We start from the raw sequence: 14,639 nt of genomic DNA, 5'->3' as shown, positions 1-14,639 counted from the left end.
ACTGAAGGAAGCAGGCACTTGTGCCAGGCTCTGGGGCCTCCCAGCCTCCGCTCTGGAAGCCCCATAACTGCCTCCTATTTGGCGGTCACTGGGTGAAGGCCCAGCAGAGCCTTTCTGGTGCACAGCCTCCACCCAGGACCGAGTGCTCCTCAGAGGCCTCGTTTGTAATGGGCTCACACCAAATTGTCCAATGTGCACATTGGCAATTGGGGAGAGGCCAACAGACAGCAAAGCGATGAGCAGGAAGGCATCTGTTGGGGGGCCAGCCCAGGTGCCATGCAAGCAGGCTGCACAGCTGCTGCTGCAGCAGGCATGCCCGTGGCCACAGGGTCTCACGCTTGGCTACGTGTTCTATCTAACACAGCAGCACAGCTAACAAAAGCACGTGGCACATGTTTGACTGCAGATAATTTACCCGGCTGGGGCAGGCAAGCAAACACCAGGTGCACGTCTGCGGCCAGGTCGCCTGTGCTTGGAAAGCAGAGGGGACCCGCCGCCCGCCACTGCAGAGCACCCTTTGCTCAGGGCTGGGTGGCCCTGCCCCCAACGACCTCAGCAAGCCGTGGTCACCCCTGCCCTTCTCTGCCTCCTCCTTCGGCAGAGCCTTCCTCAACCATCGGCTCCCTCCCCAGCATAACCAGGGTCCTCAGCCCAGCCCTCCTGGCCCTGCTACCTCCTCCTGAGCGTCCCGAGTCCTCTAAGCTCATCTGTGACGGCAGCTATCACTGACCCAAGACATCCCAAGACGTCCAGCCACAGCTACAAGGCTCACCTCTGGTCACGCCCGGTGCAGCAAATGAGGCCAGCAAGCACACCTGTCCTTAGGTGAGCGACAGCCTCACAGACAGGCACTGTGGCTCACTGCTGGTCACTGCGGCAGCCACAGCAGTGACACCAGCAACCACAGCCAAGACTGGAATACCCCCCGGTCAAACTCCACCCACAGGCCAGTGCTGTCCTACGGACCTGTGCGCCATGGCTGGCCACTGGCATCTCCACCGTCCTGGGTGGTTGGCAGCACCTCCCCCGGAGTGGGGCTGTTGGTGGCCTGCCCGAGAGCACAGGAGTGGCACTAGCGGACTCCTGCAGCTGGGTCACCACGGCCACAAGGCTTTCCACGGGCTCTCCGCAGAAGGGCACAGGGAGCCAGCACCAGGACAGGAGGAGGCCTGGGCTCCTGAGGGGCTGAGCTGGGCTCCAGCTGGGCACTGCTGCCCACCAATGCTCATGCTCAGTAGGTGAGCAAGCAGTCAGGCCACCAGAGCCACCACCCGAGGGCAGCTTCTTCCCAAACCTGGCCAACCTCCAGCTGCCGGAGCCCAGGCAACATCGAGGATGTGCGTCACAGGACACACCCATGGGACACAGGAGCAGACCTCGCTGCCCTCACCCTGGCGCAACACGAGGTGCTCCCGCTGCCCAACCTCACGGGTGAGGATATGGGCACGAAGGAGCCCCACCGATGTGACATCCGAGCAACGGGGCCAGGAAACGAACACAGGACGTAGCTGGTGGCCATGTACAAAGGAGCTCGGTGCAGGTGTCCTGGGAGGCACCAAGAGGGAAACAGAAGAGTCCAGCCCTGACACTTTGCATCTGCTGACTCAGCAGGCCGATCATCCCAGAAGGATGGAGCAAACCCCAACCTTCCTGGTGCTCTTACAAGCAGCTCCCCCTGATGCTCAAATGAGCCTCCCTTACCAGAGCAGACTCCTCCACCTCCCCACGGGGACCTGCTCATCCAGGAGCAGCTTCTGGAGCAAGACCCAGCCAGCACGTGCCAAGTGGCCGTGCTGAGACACAGGACAGGGCACCCACCAGCCCAGGCCGAGCAGCTGTGTCGGTGGACGGAGGACGCCGAGCTGCGTGGGCGACCCAGTGCGGGCCAGGGAAGCACCAAGGCTTGGCACTGGCATTACCTGCAGCCTCTCGATGATATTGCGGTAATCCCTGGACGCCGCCAGCACCGAGTCCCTGCGCGCAGCGTTGCGGGCCGACAGACGCCAGTTCATGGCTGTTTTCTGCACGATGTTGTGTGACTTCAGGAAGAGGTTGTTGACCTGGCTGTCCAGGTCCACGGGAATGGCGATGGCCCGGCTCTTGGCTGCACAGGATAAAGACAACTCATGAACCCCAAGGTCTGCAGGGGACACCCTAGATGGGGGACCCACAAGAGGACTCCCCTCACTGCCATGGGCCAGGCTGACCCCTGTGGGAGGAGCTCATCTGAGCCTCCACCACTCAGAGGTCGGGGCGGCGGCTGCAGTGATAACGGAACACTCCCTGGTCGGCAGGTGCAGGCAGGTCAGGACTCCATTAAAGCGCTTCCTCAGCAGCTTCTCAGGGCTGTGGGTGTGCGCCCGTACTTCAGGCATGACTGAGGGAGGGGCACTGGGGCTAGTGGCTTCCACAGTGGAGCATCTGGGCACGACCCCTGGTTCCAAGGCTTGCTTCCAGATTCCTCTTCTCAGACCCAGAGCTCATGCAGTGAGTCCCTGCCCACTCACAGTGAAAGACAATGGAATGAGTTCCTGGCTTCTGGGTTTGAACCCAACCCAGCTTTGCCCAGTGTGGACATTCAGAGAGCCAATCAAGGGCAAAGGAGCTGTGTGTACAGGGGTGTGTGTGTGTGTACAGAGGTGTGTGTGCAGTTCTGTGCATGTGGCTGTGTATGTTCATGTCTAATAACACACAACTCTAAAAGCTGCAGTGGGATGTCTGAAGTGCCCTGACCTCAGCCAGAAGGTTCTGCCTGGAAAACCGCACTTCCCCCAGGAACACTGACCCTGGACCTCAGTGTAGTTTTAGCCAGAGAAGGCACGGGCGCGTCTGGGGTGCGTAGGCTGCTGGGTCTATGCTACCTCTCTGACGGCTGACTGACTCACGCCATCTTTTATTACTGCCCAGCCCGTGCAGCAGGCCCCTCTCCTCCGGGCCTTGCGCCTGTCAAGCCGGGAGCTCGCTCACATCCTCTCCAGCTGCCCTCTGGGTGGGCAGGCCTGGGGCGGGCATAGGGTGTCCTCACTGGCAGCCCCATCTCTGAGCGCTCACACTGCTCGTGCTGTAACTGCAGCACACACAGGCCAGGAAGCCTCCTCAGTTCCTGTGACACTGCCACACGACACCAGGACCTGCCTCGGGACAGACATGAGTCAGCACCATGTGCACCTCCTAGTGAGCCACCAGAGGGCAGAGGGCCACATGGCTTCACGTTCTGGGTGCCCCTCAAGATCCAGGCGGCCACAGCAGGATGCAGACACCTGAGCGCCCCACGGGGCAGGGACGAGGGAGCTGTCAGGAGGAGCCCCTTCCTGACTCCCCTTCAGAGCTGCCTGCCATGGTGGGTCCAGAGGGGCCACACGGTGGGAGGACCACTCCTGAGCAGGGGTGTCCCCAGATCTAGAGCAGCTTTACAGCAACGCTGCCACATGGTCAAACCTTCCTGCTGAACTGGGTATCCCACAGAGAGACTCCCCAGCGTCTCTGGCACACCAAGTGCACCGCCCTTCGGCAAGAATTGCCCAATATGTAGGCATGGCAGCTTATTTCCCAAGACTGCCTCTCTCTGGGGCTCACTGGCTCTTCCGTGAAAGGGGAAGCAGGTGCCAGCTTCCACGGGAAGAGACGAAGCAGGGATCCCTCACTTCCAGCATGCGAGAGCCACACCGTGCAGAGAGCTTACCTACGTCAGACAGCACTCGGATGCAGCTCTCCACAGACGCCTTCTGGCTTGGCATCAGCCAGTTGCAGTGGTAAACCCTGAACACGCCCTGCAGCAGCTGCACAAAGACGGGCTGCCGAGTCTGTAAGAGAGAGGCTGTGTGAGCGAAGAGCAGCTCTTGGCAGACACCAGGGTTCTGCCCTGGACCACGGCCTGGAGGGCCTGGAGCAGGTGGCCCGAGGGGGTGCCCCCGCTGGACTATGGCCTGGAGCGCCTGGAGCAGGTGCCAGGGGGGTGCCCTCCTTGGACCACAGCCTGGAGGGCCTGGAGCAGGTGGCCCGAGGGGGTGCCCCCGCTAGACCATGGCCTGGAGGGTCTGGAGCAGGTGGCTGAGGCGGTGCCCCCGTTGGACCACGGCCTGGAGGGTCTGGAGCAGGTGGCTGAGGCGGTGCCCTCCAGGAGCAGGATTCAGATCCAGTGAATCACTCTGGGGCTGGCAGCATCCTGCAGCAGGTGAAGCCATTGCCTACAAGGTTGGCATTCCACATGAACGCCAGTTCAAATCTTGCCTGCTCCAATTCTGACCCAGCTCCCTGCTAGTGAGCCTGCAGGAGCATCAGAGAAGAGTCTAGCACACATGTGGGCACGGCACCTGTCCCCAGCATGGGAGACGTGGGTGGAGCACTCAGCTCTGACCCCAATCATCTGCGGAATGAACCACTAGGTGCATTCTAACTCTGTCTTCCAAACAAATCAATCAAACAAACCAAACCCCCAAAAAGTCGCTTAGCCAAAGAAGGAAACCCAGGAGTACTTCAGGTGCCAGACACCAGGTGCTCTGGCACACACGGAGAGCGTGGAAATGGGAGTGCAGGCTGGTGCTCCTGTCCTGCCACTGGCCAGGTCCATCACTCGGGAAACCACTTCCCCAAGGTGCAGCTTTGTTTCGCTGTGAGACACACGGACTGAAGCGCACAGCGCCCCAGCTCTCTCCAGACATTCCACCTGAGCACAACCACACTGCCGATCAGAACAATCAAACTGCAGTCCTGCTCACCTCTTTGTGACTGGCAACACCAGTGACCACCTCAAGATGGGCCCCAGGAGAACACGCTCACTCGCCACAAAGGAGCCCTCCAAAAAGCGACACACCAACACACACCAAGTATGGAAACTCAAGTGGCCACTCAATTTCACAATGATTTTCTGGAATGCATCACAAACTCTCCTGTTGATCCCAAAGGGAGTCAGACCTTCGAGTGACAGGAACCACAGGAAGGAAGCGACAGCTGTGGTCTACAGTTCGTGTGAATAAAGGACAAGGCCACCAGAAAACAAGAGGACAGGCCAACAGCATGAACCAGCCACCAGCACCTTGTACCACACAGCAGCTTCAGTCCTGGCTGCTGCTCGGCTCTGCCTGGCTCCCTGTCACTGCACCTATGAAGGCAGCAGAAGATGGGCAAGCTCTCGGGCCACCCCATCCGCCTAGGAGGAATTGGGGTGCTGAGGCCCTGCCTGTGCGCTGGCCTTGTCCTGGCTGCTGTGGCCACTTGGGGAAAGAATCAGCAGGTGCAAAATATTTCTGTCATTCAGTTTCTTTAAATAAATAAAATAAATCTTAAAAAAACAAAACAAAACAAAAAACAACCAGGTGCTAAAGTGCTGAAAAAAACTCTCTCAAGATTTCTGAAAGAAAAAAATCAGGAGGAGAAGATGGCCGCCGGGGTTAGACGGATGTGGCTGAAGATCCTGGAAAATAGGGACGCGCGTAGGCTGCAGTGAGCCCGCCAGGAAAAGAACCATGGGGAGGGTTCGGGGAGGGGTGGGGGGAATCCCAGAGCCCATAACACTGTGTCACATAATGCAAGCAATTAATAAAAAACATCAGCGGGAAGTGCTGACCAAGGGAGGAGGGGCAGAAGTCCTGGACCTGGTGAGAGCCTTCGGCCCCTGCCTGCAGACCTGCGCAGAGGAATCCCGTTACAGAGCGTGTTACTGGGCCTAGGCACTTGGGAAAACTCACAGAAGAGCAAGGAAATGACAGACACGAGAAGTCCTTTAAATTGTTACACAACACCTTCATAAAAATGCACTCCTACCCTCCGAGGGCCCTCGTGTGTGTGGGCATCAGAAATCTCATACACCCCAAACCACGTGACTTTGAACTTCCTCAAACATCCGTGCGTGCCACCCACGTGGTCACTGGGTGACATGAGAAAGTGTGGAGCCCTGAGGTGAGGGTGCACATTGGGGTCGACCACAGCTCTGCACCCAGCACCCACGCTCTTCCCACGAGGGCATGAGGGACGAGGCACCCGGGCACTGGTCCTTTCCTCAGACTGGCCCTTCTGCACCTGCTGGCCCCCTGAAACCAGAACTACGCTCATCAGACAGGGGCGCCAGGACCTGCTCAAGGGGCGGGGACACCTCAAGTTCAGTGTGTCCTGGGCTGGCGCCAAGGGCCTGAGGGCCCCCGGTGAGGAGCCGTTTAGCCGAGCACTCCCTGGCAGCCAGGCATAGGACATCCCTCAGGAACCCCCACAGTGGCCTTGTGAGGTCACCCAGTCCTGCCAAGTGTGAGTACTGGAGTGGGGACAGGAAGCCCACGGTCCAGTTAGTCACTAAGCAGTGAGCTCCGACAACGTTAAGTCCTCCAAGCCTGCACTTAGAGCTGCCATGTACCTGGAGTACACAGCTCATCGCTGCTGCCTGCCCACTGCCTAAACGCACCGGGCAGCATGGTGGCTTCAGCTTGTGTGGCCTCTTGAGCGAAAGGACAGGCCCATACGCTCCCCTCTCTTAGTTCCCAACAGCCCACATGCTCCCACATCTCATCCCGCTTTGGGCACAGCCCTGCATCCCTGTCTGCTCTCTCCCACCCCCACCATCACCTGTGCTCACTCCAGCTCCCCAGCACCAACCGCGCTGTATACCTGGCTAAGACTTCCACTGGACAAACCTGTCTCCAATCCCCCGACCATCCAGCATCGCAGCTGGCCACAGAGCCAGAGACATGGGACATTGATGCCGAGGGCAGGGCCTGGCTCTCACAGAGCTCAGTACAGCACCGCTCAACACCACAGGCCACACGCATGCAGCACCCACTCCAGACCACACGCAGCCCTGCACTCTGCACAGACAATCTGACACAACAGCCTGCGAGGTGAGACGTGTCGGCCGGGCAGGTCTGAATGACCTGGCCATGTTCACAGACCTAGAAGGGATGGGTCCCGAACACAAGCCCAACTCTGTCCTGTTCCGAAGCCTCCTTCCTGGAGTCATTCCGCATTTCCAGCTGCCTCTTTGGCATCTCCCTAACCCAGCTCATGTTCCTCCCTCACAAGCACTAGCAGCTGGTGGTCCAGCGAGGGGGCGAAGGGCAGCCTTCCAACTGGAAGACAGGCCCCAGGACACTGCAGGCAGCCTCTGCTCCCAGACCCTTCAAACACCCAGGCCACTTGTTCAACAAACTACACACCGTGCTCTCCACATGCTGCATTACAGAAGCCTGGCTAGGGGACCATGGCCTTTAGGGAGAGGGTTCACCTGACAATTCCCTCTTGTCAGTGCAACAGGAGTGTTCCCAAGGGAGCAGGGGAGAGCACGTGACCGGATGTGAGACATGGTCAACGGTTTTCCAGGCATTGCCATGGATTTTCTGTGGCTCCTGGTGTCATCTTGGGACCCACAGGAGGATGGGGACCGCCATGGGAACTGTCTCTTCATGCTACCTGGCTATGCAGAAGCAGCTGCCCAGGGACTGTGGGCAGCAGGGCACTGGCTGAGGACTGCATTGCTCACTCGGAGGCCCTACCGAGCTCCGGGCTGCCGTTGCCACTCAGCGAGAGGGACAGCCCAGGGGCCACTGGTAACCCTGTGGTTCCACACCTCTGCCAGGTGCTCCCCGCCGCACCCATGAGCGCCACAGCACCAAGTCCACAGGACATGCGGTCTCACACGAGCAACCCCCCATTAGTGTCCAGCCCCACCAGTCCTGTGTCCACACGGCACCCGGCCCACACGTGCCCGTGTCAGTGTCTGGCCCCACAGCACCAGGACCACAGAGCATGCGGCCCCACACGAGCCCCCGCACCTGCAGCGTGGTGCTCTGGTCGGAGAAGGGGGAACTGAAGAAGGTTGTGACGATGCTCATGACGATCTCGGTGACGTACTTCTCCAGGATGGAGTCGGCGTGCTTCCTGTCGCTCGTGTTGTTACAGGCCTGCAAGGCAAACACACGCTGGACACCACAGCTAAATGCCCGCAGGAACACCAAGAGACTCCCGGCCGCAGCGCTGGTGCTGAGCTGCTGCCTGCAGTGCCGGCACGCCCCTCAGTGATGGTTCAGTCCAGCTCCCTGCTAATGGCCTGGGAAAGCAGCATGGGCCAACTGCCTGGGACCCTGTCATTCTTGTGGGAGATCCACATGAAGCTGTGGGTTCCTGGCTTCTGCACAGCTCAGCACTGGCCACTGAGGCCACGTGGGGAGTGAACCAGCAGATGGAAGATCTTTTTGTCTCTGATCTTTCTCTGTATCTCCAACTTCCAAAATACATGATTTTTTTTAAAAAAAACAAAAATCCTTCCTCTTCATCACCCTTGACAAACAGAAGGCAAAGGTGTGGCCCTCTCTTCTCTTCTCTCTAGAAGGTAATAAAAAGGACTGGCCCCATGGTGTGGCAGGGTAAGCTGATCCTGCAATGCTGGCCCCATGGTGTAGCAGGGTAAGCTGATCCTGCAATGCTGGCAATGCTGTGAGTGCTAGTTCAAGTCCCTGCCACTCCACTTCTGCGAGAGTTCACTGGTAATGAGCTTGGCACAGTAGAAGGCGGCAGCCCAAGCATGTGGGAGACCCAGATGAAGTTTCTGTCTCCTGGCTCGGCCTGGCCCAGGCTGGCAGCTGCGGCCATTCTGCAATCCTGCTTTTGTATAAATAAAACATTTAAAACAAACAAAAACCAAAGAGCTACAAGGCCATAATTTAGAAAACAAACCAACCCTGAACAACTGGCACGGATGTCACCATGCAGAACCATGGACCATCCACACGGGCACATTGCTGCCACGGCCTCCCTTAGCAGCTTCCTGCCTGTGTCGGGCTGTGTGCAGAGCGGAGAGCCTGTTACCCTGGAGAGCGGTAACAGGCAGAGCCGCTACAGGTGTCTAGAATGTTCCCACGGAGCAAACTGCCCTGGAAAGAGCACGGGCTCTGGAGGCTCGACCACGGTGCCTGTCCCGCACTGCCAAGGCCAAAGCAACGAGTCACACTCAGTCACACTCAGACCATACTGTGGTCTGAAAATGCACCCCAGCTCTCACTGCACCCCACTCGACTTTGCTCTTGAGGGTAAGATTAGCCAGTCCTAAGAGTGGACAAGCCATTTTCACAAGTCAAGTTTCATAACCAAAGTCATCACTTCCATGAGGCTGGATCCAAATTCCTCCTACTGAAAACATCAGGAAAAGCAATACAAGCTCAGGGCCAGAGGGTGGCGCTGTCGGCACGTGGCACTCCACAGCAGCAACAAGAGGCTGCAGTCCGGTGAGACCAGCAGCTCCTGACCCGCGTGTGTGCAGGGCTCAGCCAGGCACTGGGGCTGCTTCCTGGACACGGCTCCACTGACACGGACGTGCTCCTCTGTCCACACACCGTCATGTGTGCCGCCAGGGAGAGACACACAGGGCCCATACCTGGACACTTGTTCCTACCCAGAAAACAGCATCTGGATTTCGAGGAATAAAGCAGGGTGGGAGCCCCAGATGCAGCTCCAGGCTCCTGGCTTCAGCCTGGCCAAGCCCCAGCTGTTGTGGCATTTGGGGAGTGAAGCAGAACAGGAAAACCCATAAGGGCACCGGTTCATGTCGCAGCATCTCCACTTCCCCACCAGCTCCCTGCTGTGACCTGTGAAAGCAGCAGAGGACGGCCCAAAGCCTAGGGACGCTGCATCTGCCTGGGAGACCAGGAAGAGGCTCCTGGCTCCTGACTTTGGATCAGCTCAGCTCCTGACACTGCAGCCATTTGGAGAGTGAACCAATAGACGGAAGATTATCTCTCTTCTATCTTCAAATAAAACCAAATTTTTTAATTAAAAAAAAAAGCCTAGCAGACATTATTGAGATTAAAAACTGTGTGCCTGATTGTGAAATGAATGCCAGAGCACTCGGCTTGCCCTCTCAGGACAGCAAGCACACACGGGCTCCCTGCCACAGTCACACAGCAAGCACCGCCCGCTGGCAACGGCGGCCTTTCTCCTGAACAGCGCACTGCTGAGCCTGGGGTGCAGCTCACAACCACTCCACCAGGACTCGCGCTCGCTCTGTAAGCCACAAACCGACGCAGGGCACCCTGCGCCACAGCCGGGGGTGAACGCCCAGCTCTGGGGTTCCTGTGTGGAAGCCCAGTGGGCTCCGGATGAGGGACGCAGGCAACGGGCAGAGGCAGTTGGCAGAGTACTCCCTGCCAACCCACAGGCAGGAAGTGCCGGGACCCAGCGGTGTCCCTGGCACAGGCGTGGCCAAGAAGAAAAGCCCTTAGCAAGCGCATTGGCACCTAGCTGCCACCCACACGGCGGGAGCAAAGCTAGAACAACCTATCTCCCTGAAAGACGGCTGAAAGGCAAAGCCAGCAAGGGAGGCACCTGTCTCCCTCAGGGCCACACAGGCTGCCCCACTCCACACACACAGCTGCGGGGACCACAGGGGTGCCCCTGTCTCCCTCAGGGCTGCACAGGCTGCCCCACTCCACGCACACACACACACTCCCAGACACTTACACACACTCCCACTGACACTCCCAGACACGCACACTGCCGCAGAGCCCTCACCCTGCAGATGTCCACCAGGAAGTTCTCAAAGAGCTTCCACATGTGGTTGCTCGTGTAGATCTCCTTCATCTCGACCTCGGTGTCCACGTAGCAGTGGTTCAGGAAGTTGATGTACGCAATTTTCACCTGTGGGGCAGAGACAAGTCCACAAACACTGAGCTGGCACAGCGCAGGGCCAACGAGTTGTCACTGCCCGGCCCCGCCCCAGCAGGCTTGCACTGAGGGACGCGCCGGTCTCCAGCACTCCAGCACTCATCCTGCAAAGCTACACACAAAAAGCCGCTGGAAGAGTGTTCTCACAACCTCAAGGCAAAGAATGACAATCACACCAGCACGGAAGTTTGCATTAAAGCAAGAAGCGTCTCCTTCAAAGCACCGTGAAGAGCTGGACAGTAGAAGTGCAGAGACACAGGGGCCATGCCCACCACAGGTGGCCTGTTAGGTGTGACAGGTGTCCACGAGGCACCACAAGGCACCTGTGAACCCAGCACTCCCACTGCACTCCTCCTGGCAGCAAGAGCATGAAATCAAAGGGTGCCTGGCCAATGGAGGGCCAAGTCACCTCCAGGTGGAAGCGAGGACACCATGTGCCCGTGAGGACGGACAGGTGGACCTCGGTCACAGAAAGCTGCTGAGGGTGACTCAGCCAGAGAAGGAAGAGCGAGACCTGGCAGAACCAAGGTCCACGGTGCAAGGGTGCAAGGCGCTCCTGCTGCCACAGCAGGCAGCTCCTGCAGGGAAGGGGAGGCCGCTCTCGACAGGTGCTGGTCAGGCCGGGGGCCCGGAGAGGCCGCACTCTCGACAGGTGCTGGTCACCAAGTGTTCCCTTCGCAGTCTTCCTGGTGATGTCTAATTTGTACCTTTGTTGCCTCCTGTTGTGCTCCAACAAGGGCGGGCAGTGTGCAGGCAGACGCCGGCTTGGACACCCTCCCAAGCCCTCCTGTAACACACACTCTAGCTTCCTGACCCATGGGAACAGGAATGCAAATCTAACCTGTGCTGGACCACCCCGTCTGCCCATCTGCCCATCTCAGAAGTGGTGTTAGACTGTGGGTAAAATGCTACTGTTGGGCAGTGTGAGGTTCCTTTGTGGAGAGAAAACTGCTGCTTTGCTAGGCCAGGAGGCCCTGGACTTTGGGAGGATTCTGCTTTAGTGATAAATCCGTTCTTTGCTGTCCTGCAACTTTGTGAACCCAGGTGCAGGGGGGCAGGGGCACAATTCTTCTCCAGTCCCAGGAACAGGAGGAAGATAAGGGTGTGAGACTGGATGAGCCATACAGATAATGGGTATGGGAACAGAACAGGTTGCCTGTGCCTGAAGGCCATAAAAATGAACATGTCTAAGGTTGTTACTTCTGATGTATTTCCCAGCCCAAAAGGGCCTATAGAAGCTTCTGTCTTGGGCTGTTAAGAGTCCGACCACCCAGCTTGGCTGGCCTGTGTGCCCCAAGTGCGGTCTGGCCCCAGCATGCTGGCGCAATAAACTCTGTTTGCTGTTTGCATTACCAGCGAGACTGTCGTTCTCTGGGGGCTGACTAGCTCGCATCCTGACGTCCGGGGGCTTTAGCGTGGACTCTAACAGTCGGGCAGTCTAAGTGTCGGTCAACATGCCACATACACAGGCAGGAGTGTGAGAAGCATGCGCTCTTTGTACAATCAGCTACTGATTACCATCTGTGACGGCGTTACATTAGAGACGTGACACTCGCAGACCGGAGTGCGATACAACGGAGGGACTGGCATGGCAGCGGCAACCAAGCAGTGCGCTCAGGGTGCCGACTTGGGGAAACCAGGATGGGCAGAGACATTGCTTCTGTGCCCCCCAAGAGTGTCTGTGCCCCCCAAGAGTGTCTGAGCACCTAAGTTGTTCTCCACAGCGAGGGTGGAGGAGACGAGTTGGACATGTTTCTGTCTTTATCAACTGTGCTACCGGAGAGTCTCAAAGAAGCCTAATGTGACAGTCCACACATCTGACACATACCATGCACGGTCAATACTAATCTAAACTAGAAAGAACTACTATGCATTTTTAAACACACAAGGAGAGACTTCGGAAATCGGTACATATGAACAGGGAAGAACAGCTGGACTGCTTATGAACCTGCCACTGACTGGGACAGCCAGGGGCCACGTTCGAGTCCCCAGCTCACTGGCCAGCTGTTCTGGGCTTTCCAGCTTCCCACTGGCAAGCCCGGGAGGCAGCAGAGGGCGACACAAGTACTCGGGTCCCTACTGTCCAAGTGGAGGCCCAGGCTTCAGCCTGGTCCGGCTCTGTTGCAGGAGTGACAGCTGGTCTCCCTGCCCTTCCAACGAACAACTAGAAACAGCGCCACACCGCATTCCTCGGGGTGGCAGTACAGGTCATTCCATTTTCTCCTGATGGCCCACAGTCGCTGCATTCTTTCCTACAGTGACCGACCCCTGCCGTGGCCAGAAGTGGCTGCCCGGTCTTCTGTCCACCTTTCCCATCTCTCACTCACCCTGCCTGAGGTCCCATCATCTCCTGTCCTCTGTCAGTAAGCCTCAGTTAGCCCCGCAGGCGAAGCTTCCCAGTCACTCACAGAGACAGAGCAAGGCCAACCCCCGCAGGCTCCTCCCGCACATGCCCCACACTGGAAAACACACCTTTGCTGCCAGCTGAGACCCCACGGGCGCTCGGGCGCAGTCCAGGCTGGGTGCCGACACGGGCACACTCACCTCAGGGATGCAGTCCTCATGGGTGACCACCCGCACAATGTCGTCCAGCGGCAGCAGGGAGTTGCACTTGATCTCCGTGTAGACGTTCTTGCCCTCGGTGCACACGGCCAGGAGCTCCACCAGGTGGATGTGGTACATGAGCGGGCTGTTCTCGTCCATTCGGTCCCGCTCCGACCGCATCATCTGGATCAGTGTCTGGAAAGAGGCTCGGTCGTTGTAGAACACCAGGACGTCTTCTCCAGAGTTGACCAGCTGCATGACAGACAGAGCTGGTCACACCGCAGCCTTGCGGGGCCGGGACGGCAAGCGGCACACTCTGAGACCTAAGACCTGCCTCCCTACAAAGACACACACCTGGGATCTCACAGCTGTGCAGATCTGAACCACTACAGATGCTCAACAGCACAATGCCACCCACAGCTACAGAGCATCAACACCCACATTTACACAGCATCCACTGCATGCCCGCACTTCCACTGCAACCAGGAAGCCGGTTCTGATCTACCAAACACTCCATCTCCTTACTGCACAAAGCAGTCACTGGACCAGCTGTTCTTCCCCATCTCTGGCCCCAGTCCCCAAGGATCGTGCCTCAAAACACTCAGCGACTCCTACTGGCAACCTGTCCCCCAAAACATGACCTCTTGTCAAACAATCAAGAAGCAAGATCTTCATGCACAGGAGGGGAGCTTCTCCCGGGACCCTAACTACGTGGCACCTGCACTTACCACGGAGGGGGGCTTCTCCCAGACCCTGACTACGCGGCACCTGCAGTTACCACGACCGTTCAGTCCCAGAATTCCAGCCAGACCTCACATCGACAGATTTAACGCTGTCCATCAGCCTGAACTCACAAACCATACAGCACACACGCACGCAAACCCTCCACACGTACGCACACACACACTGCCCAACCTCGCCTTCATTCCTACATGATCTGCGATTCTACAGCTCAACAGATGGACGCGCAGGGAAGCTTGGGATCACCACCTCAGCCATGACCATGTCCTGGCACTTTTTGATGAATTTCCCTTCCGCTTTGACGATGGTCTGCAGGAACTTGATGTACTGGACGTTGCGGCCGTGCGTCTCGATGCAGTGGACGAAGTGCTGCACGACCCGCTCGTTGATCTCGCTGCAGAGCTGGAAGTTGTTCATGAAGATGTGCTGCATCGTGACGGCCTCGAGGATCTGCCGGAGCGAGCACAGGGCACGGGGACTGCTCAGGGGTGCACAGCGCAGAGCCGGGAGAACGCAGGAGCAGCTCTGTAACTCCAGGGCTGGTGAGGACCACGCTGCAGGGCGGCGCTCTGCCCACCTGTCTGCCTGTGCAGCTGCTCCTGTCTCACACACGCTTCCTCGCTGGCGTACACAGGATGCACGGGTGAATTCACACCCGGAACGTCTACATCTCACCGACAGCCAACAGGCCGGGGCAGCCCCAGGCTGGGGTC

At 58.2% G+C, this 14,639-nt stretch overlaps 1 protein-coding gene across 2 annotated transcripts in view; it reads right to left on the bottom strand.

Annotated features, from left to right (window-relative positions):
* The window catches only part of ITPR1 (inositol 1,4,5-trisphosphate receptor type 1), a 215,994-nt gene that overhangs the window by 81,590 nt on the left and 119,765 nt on the right, over nucleotides 1-14,639 (bottom strand). For both annotated transcript variants that reach the window (XM_040995101.1, XM_040995102.1), the window contains exons 32-37: nucleotides 14,176-14,376; nucleotides 13,186-13,437; nucleotides 10,489-10,614; nucleotides 7,758-7,886; nucleotides 3,683-3,803; nucleotides 1,920-2,104 (exon numbers count right to left, since the gene is read on the bottom strand). In XM_040995101.1, the coding sequence (XP_040851035.1) occupies nucleotides 1,920-2,104; nucleotides 3,683-3,803; nucleotides 7,758-7,886; nucleotides 10,489-10,614; nucleotides 13,186-13,437; nucleotides 14,176-14,376 (1,014 nt within the window). The remainder of the gene's footprint in view (nucleotides 1-1,919; nucleotides 2,105-3,682; nucleotides 3,804-7,757; nucleotides 7,887-10,488; nucleotides 10,615-13,185; nucleotides 13,438-14,175; nucleotides 14,377-14,639) is intronic.

This window comes from Ochotona curzoniae, unplaced genomic scaffold (genome assembly GCF_017591425.1).
Source record: "Ochotona curzoniae isolate NIBS_2020 unplaced genomic scaffold, NIBS_Ocur_1.0 contig_908, whole genome shotgun sequence".
Lineage (NCBI taxonomy): Eukaryota > Metazoa > Chordata > Mammalia > Lagomorpha > Ochotonidae > Ochotona > Ochotona curzoniae.
Note: the sequence above shows the minus strand (reverse complement) of the source record. Positions and strands in the feature narration are given on the sequence as shown.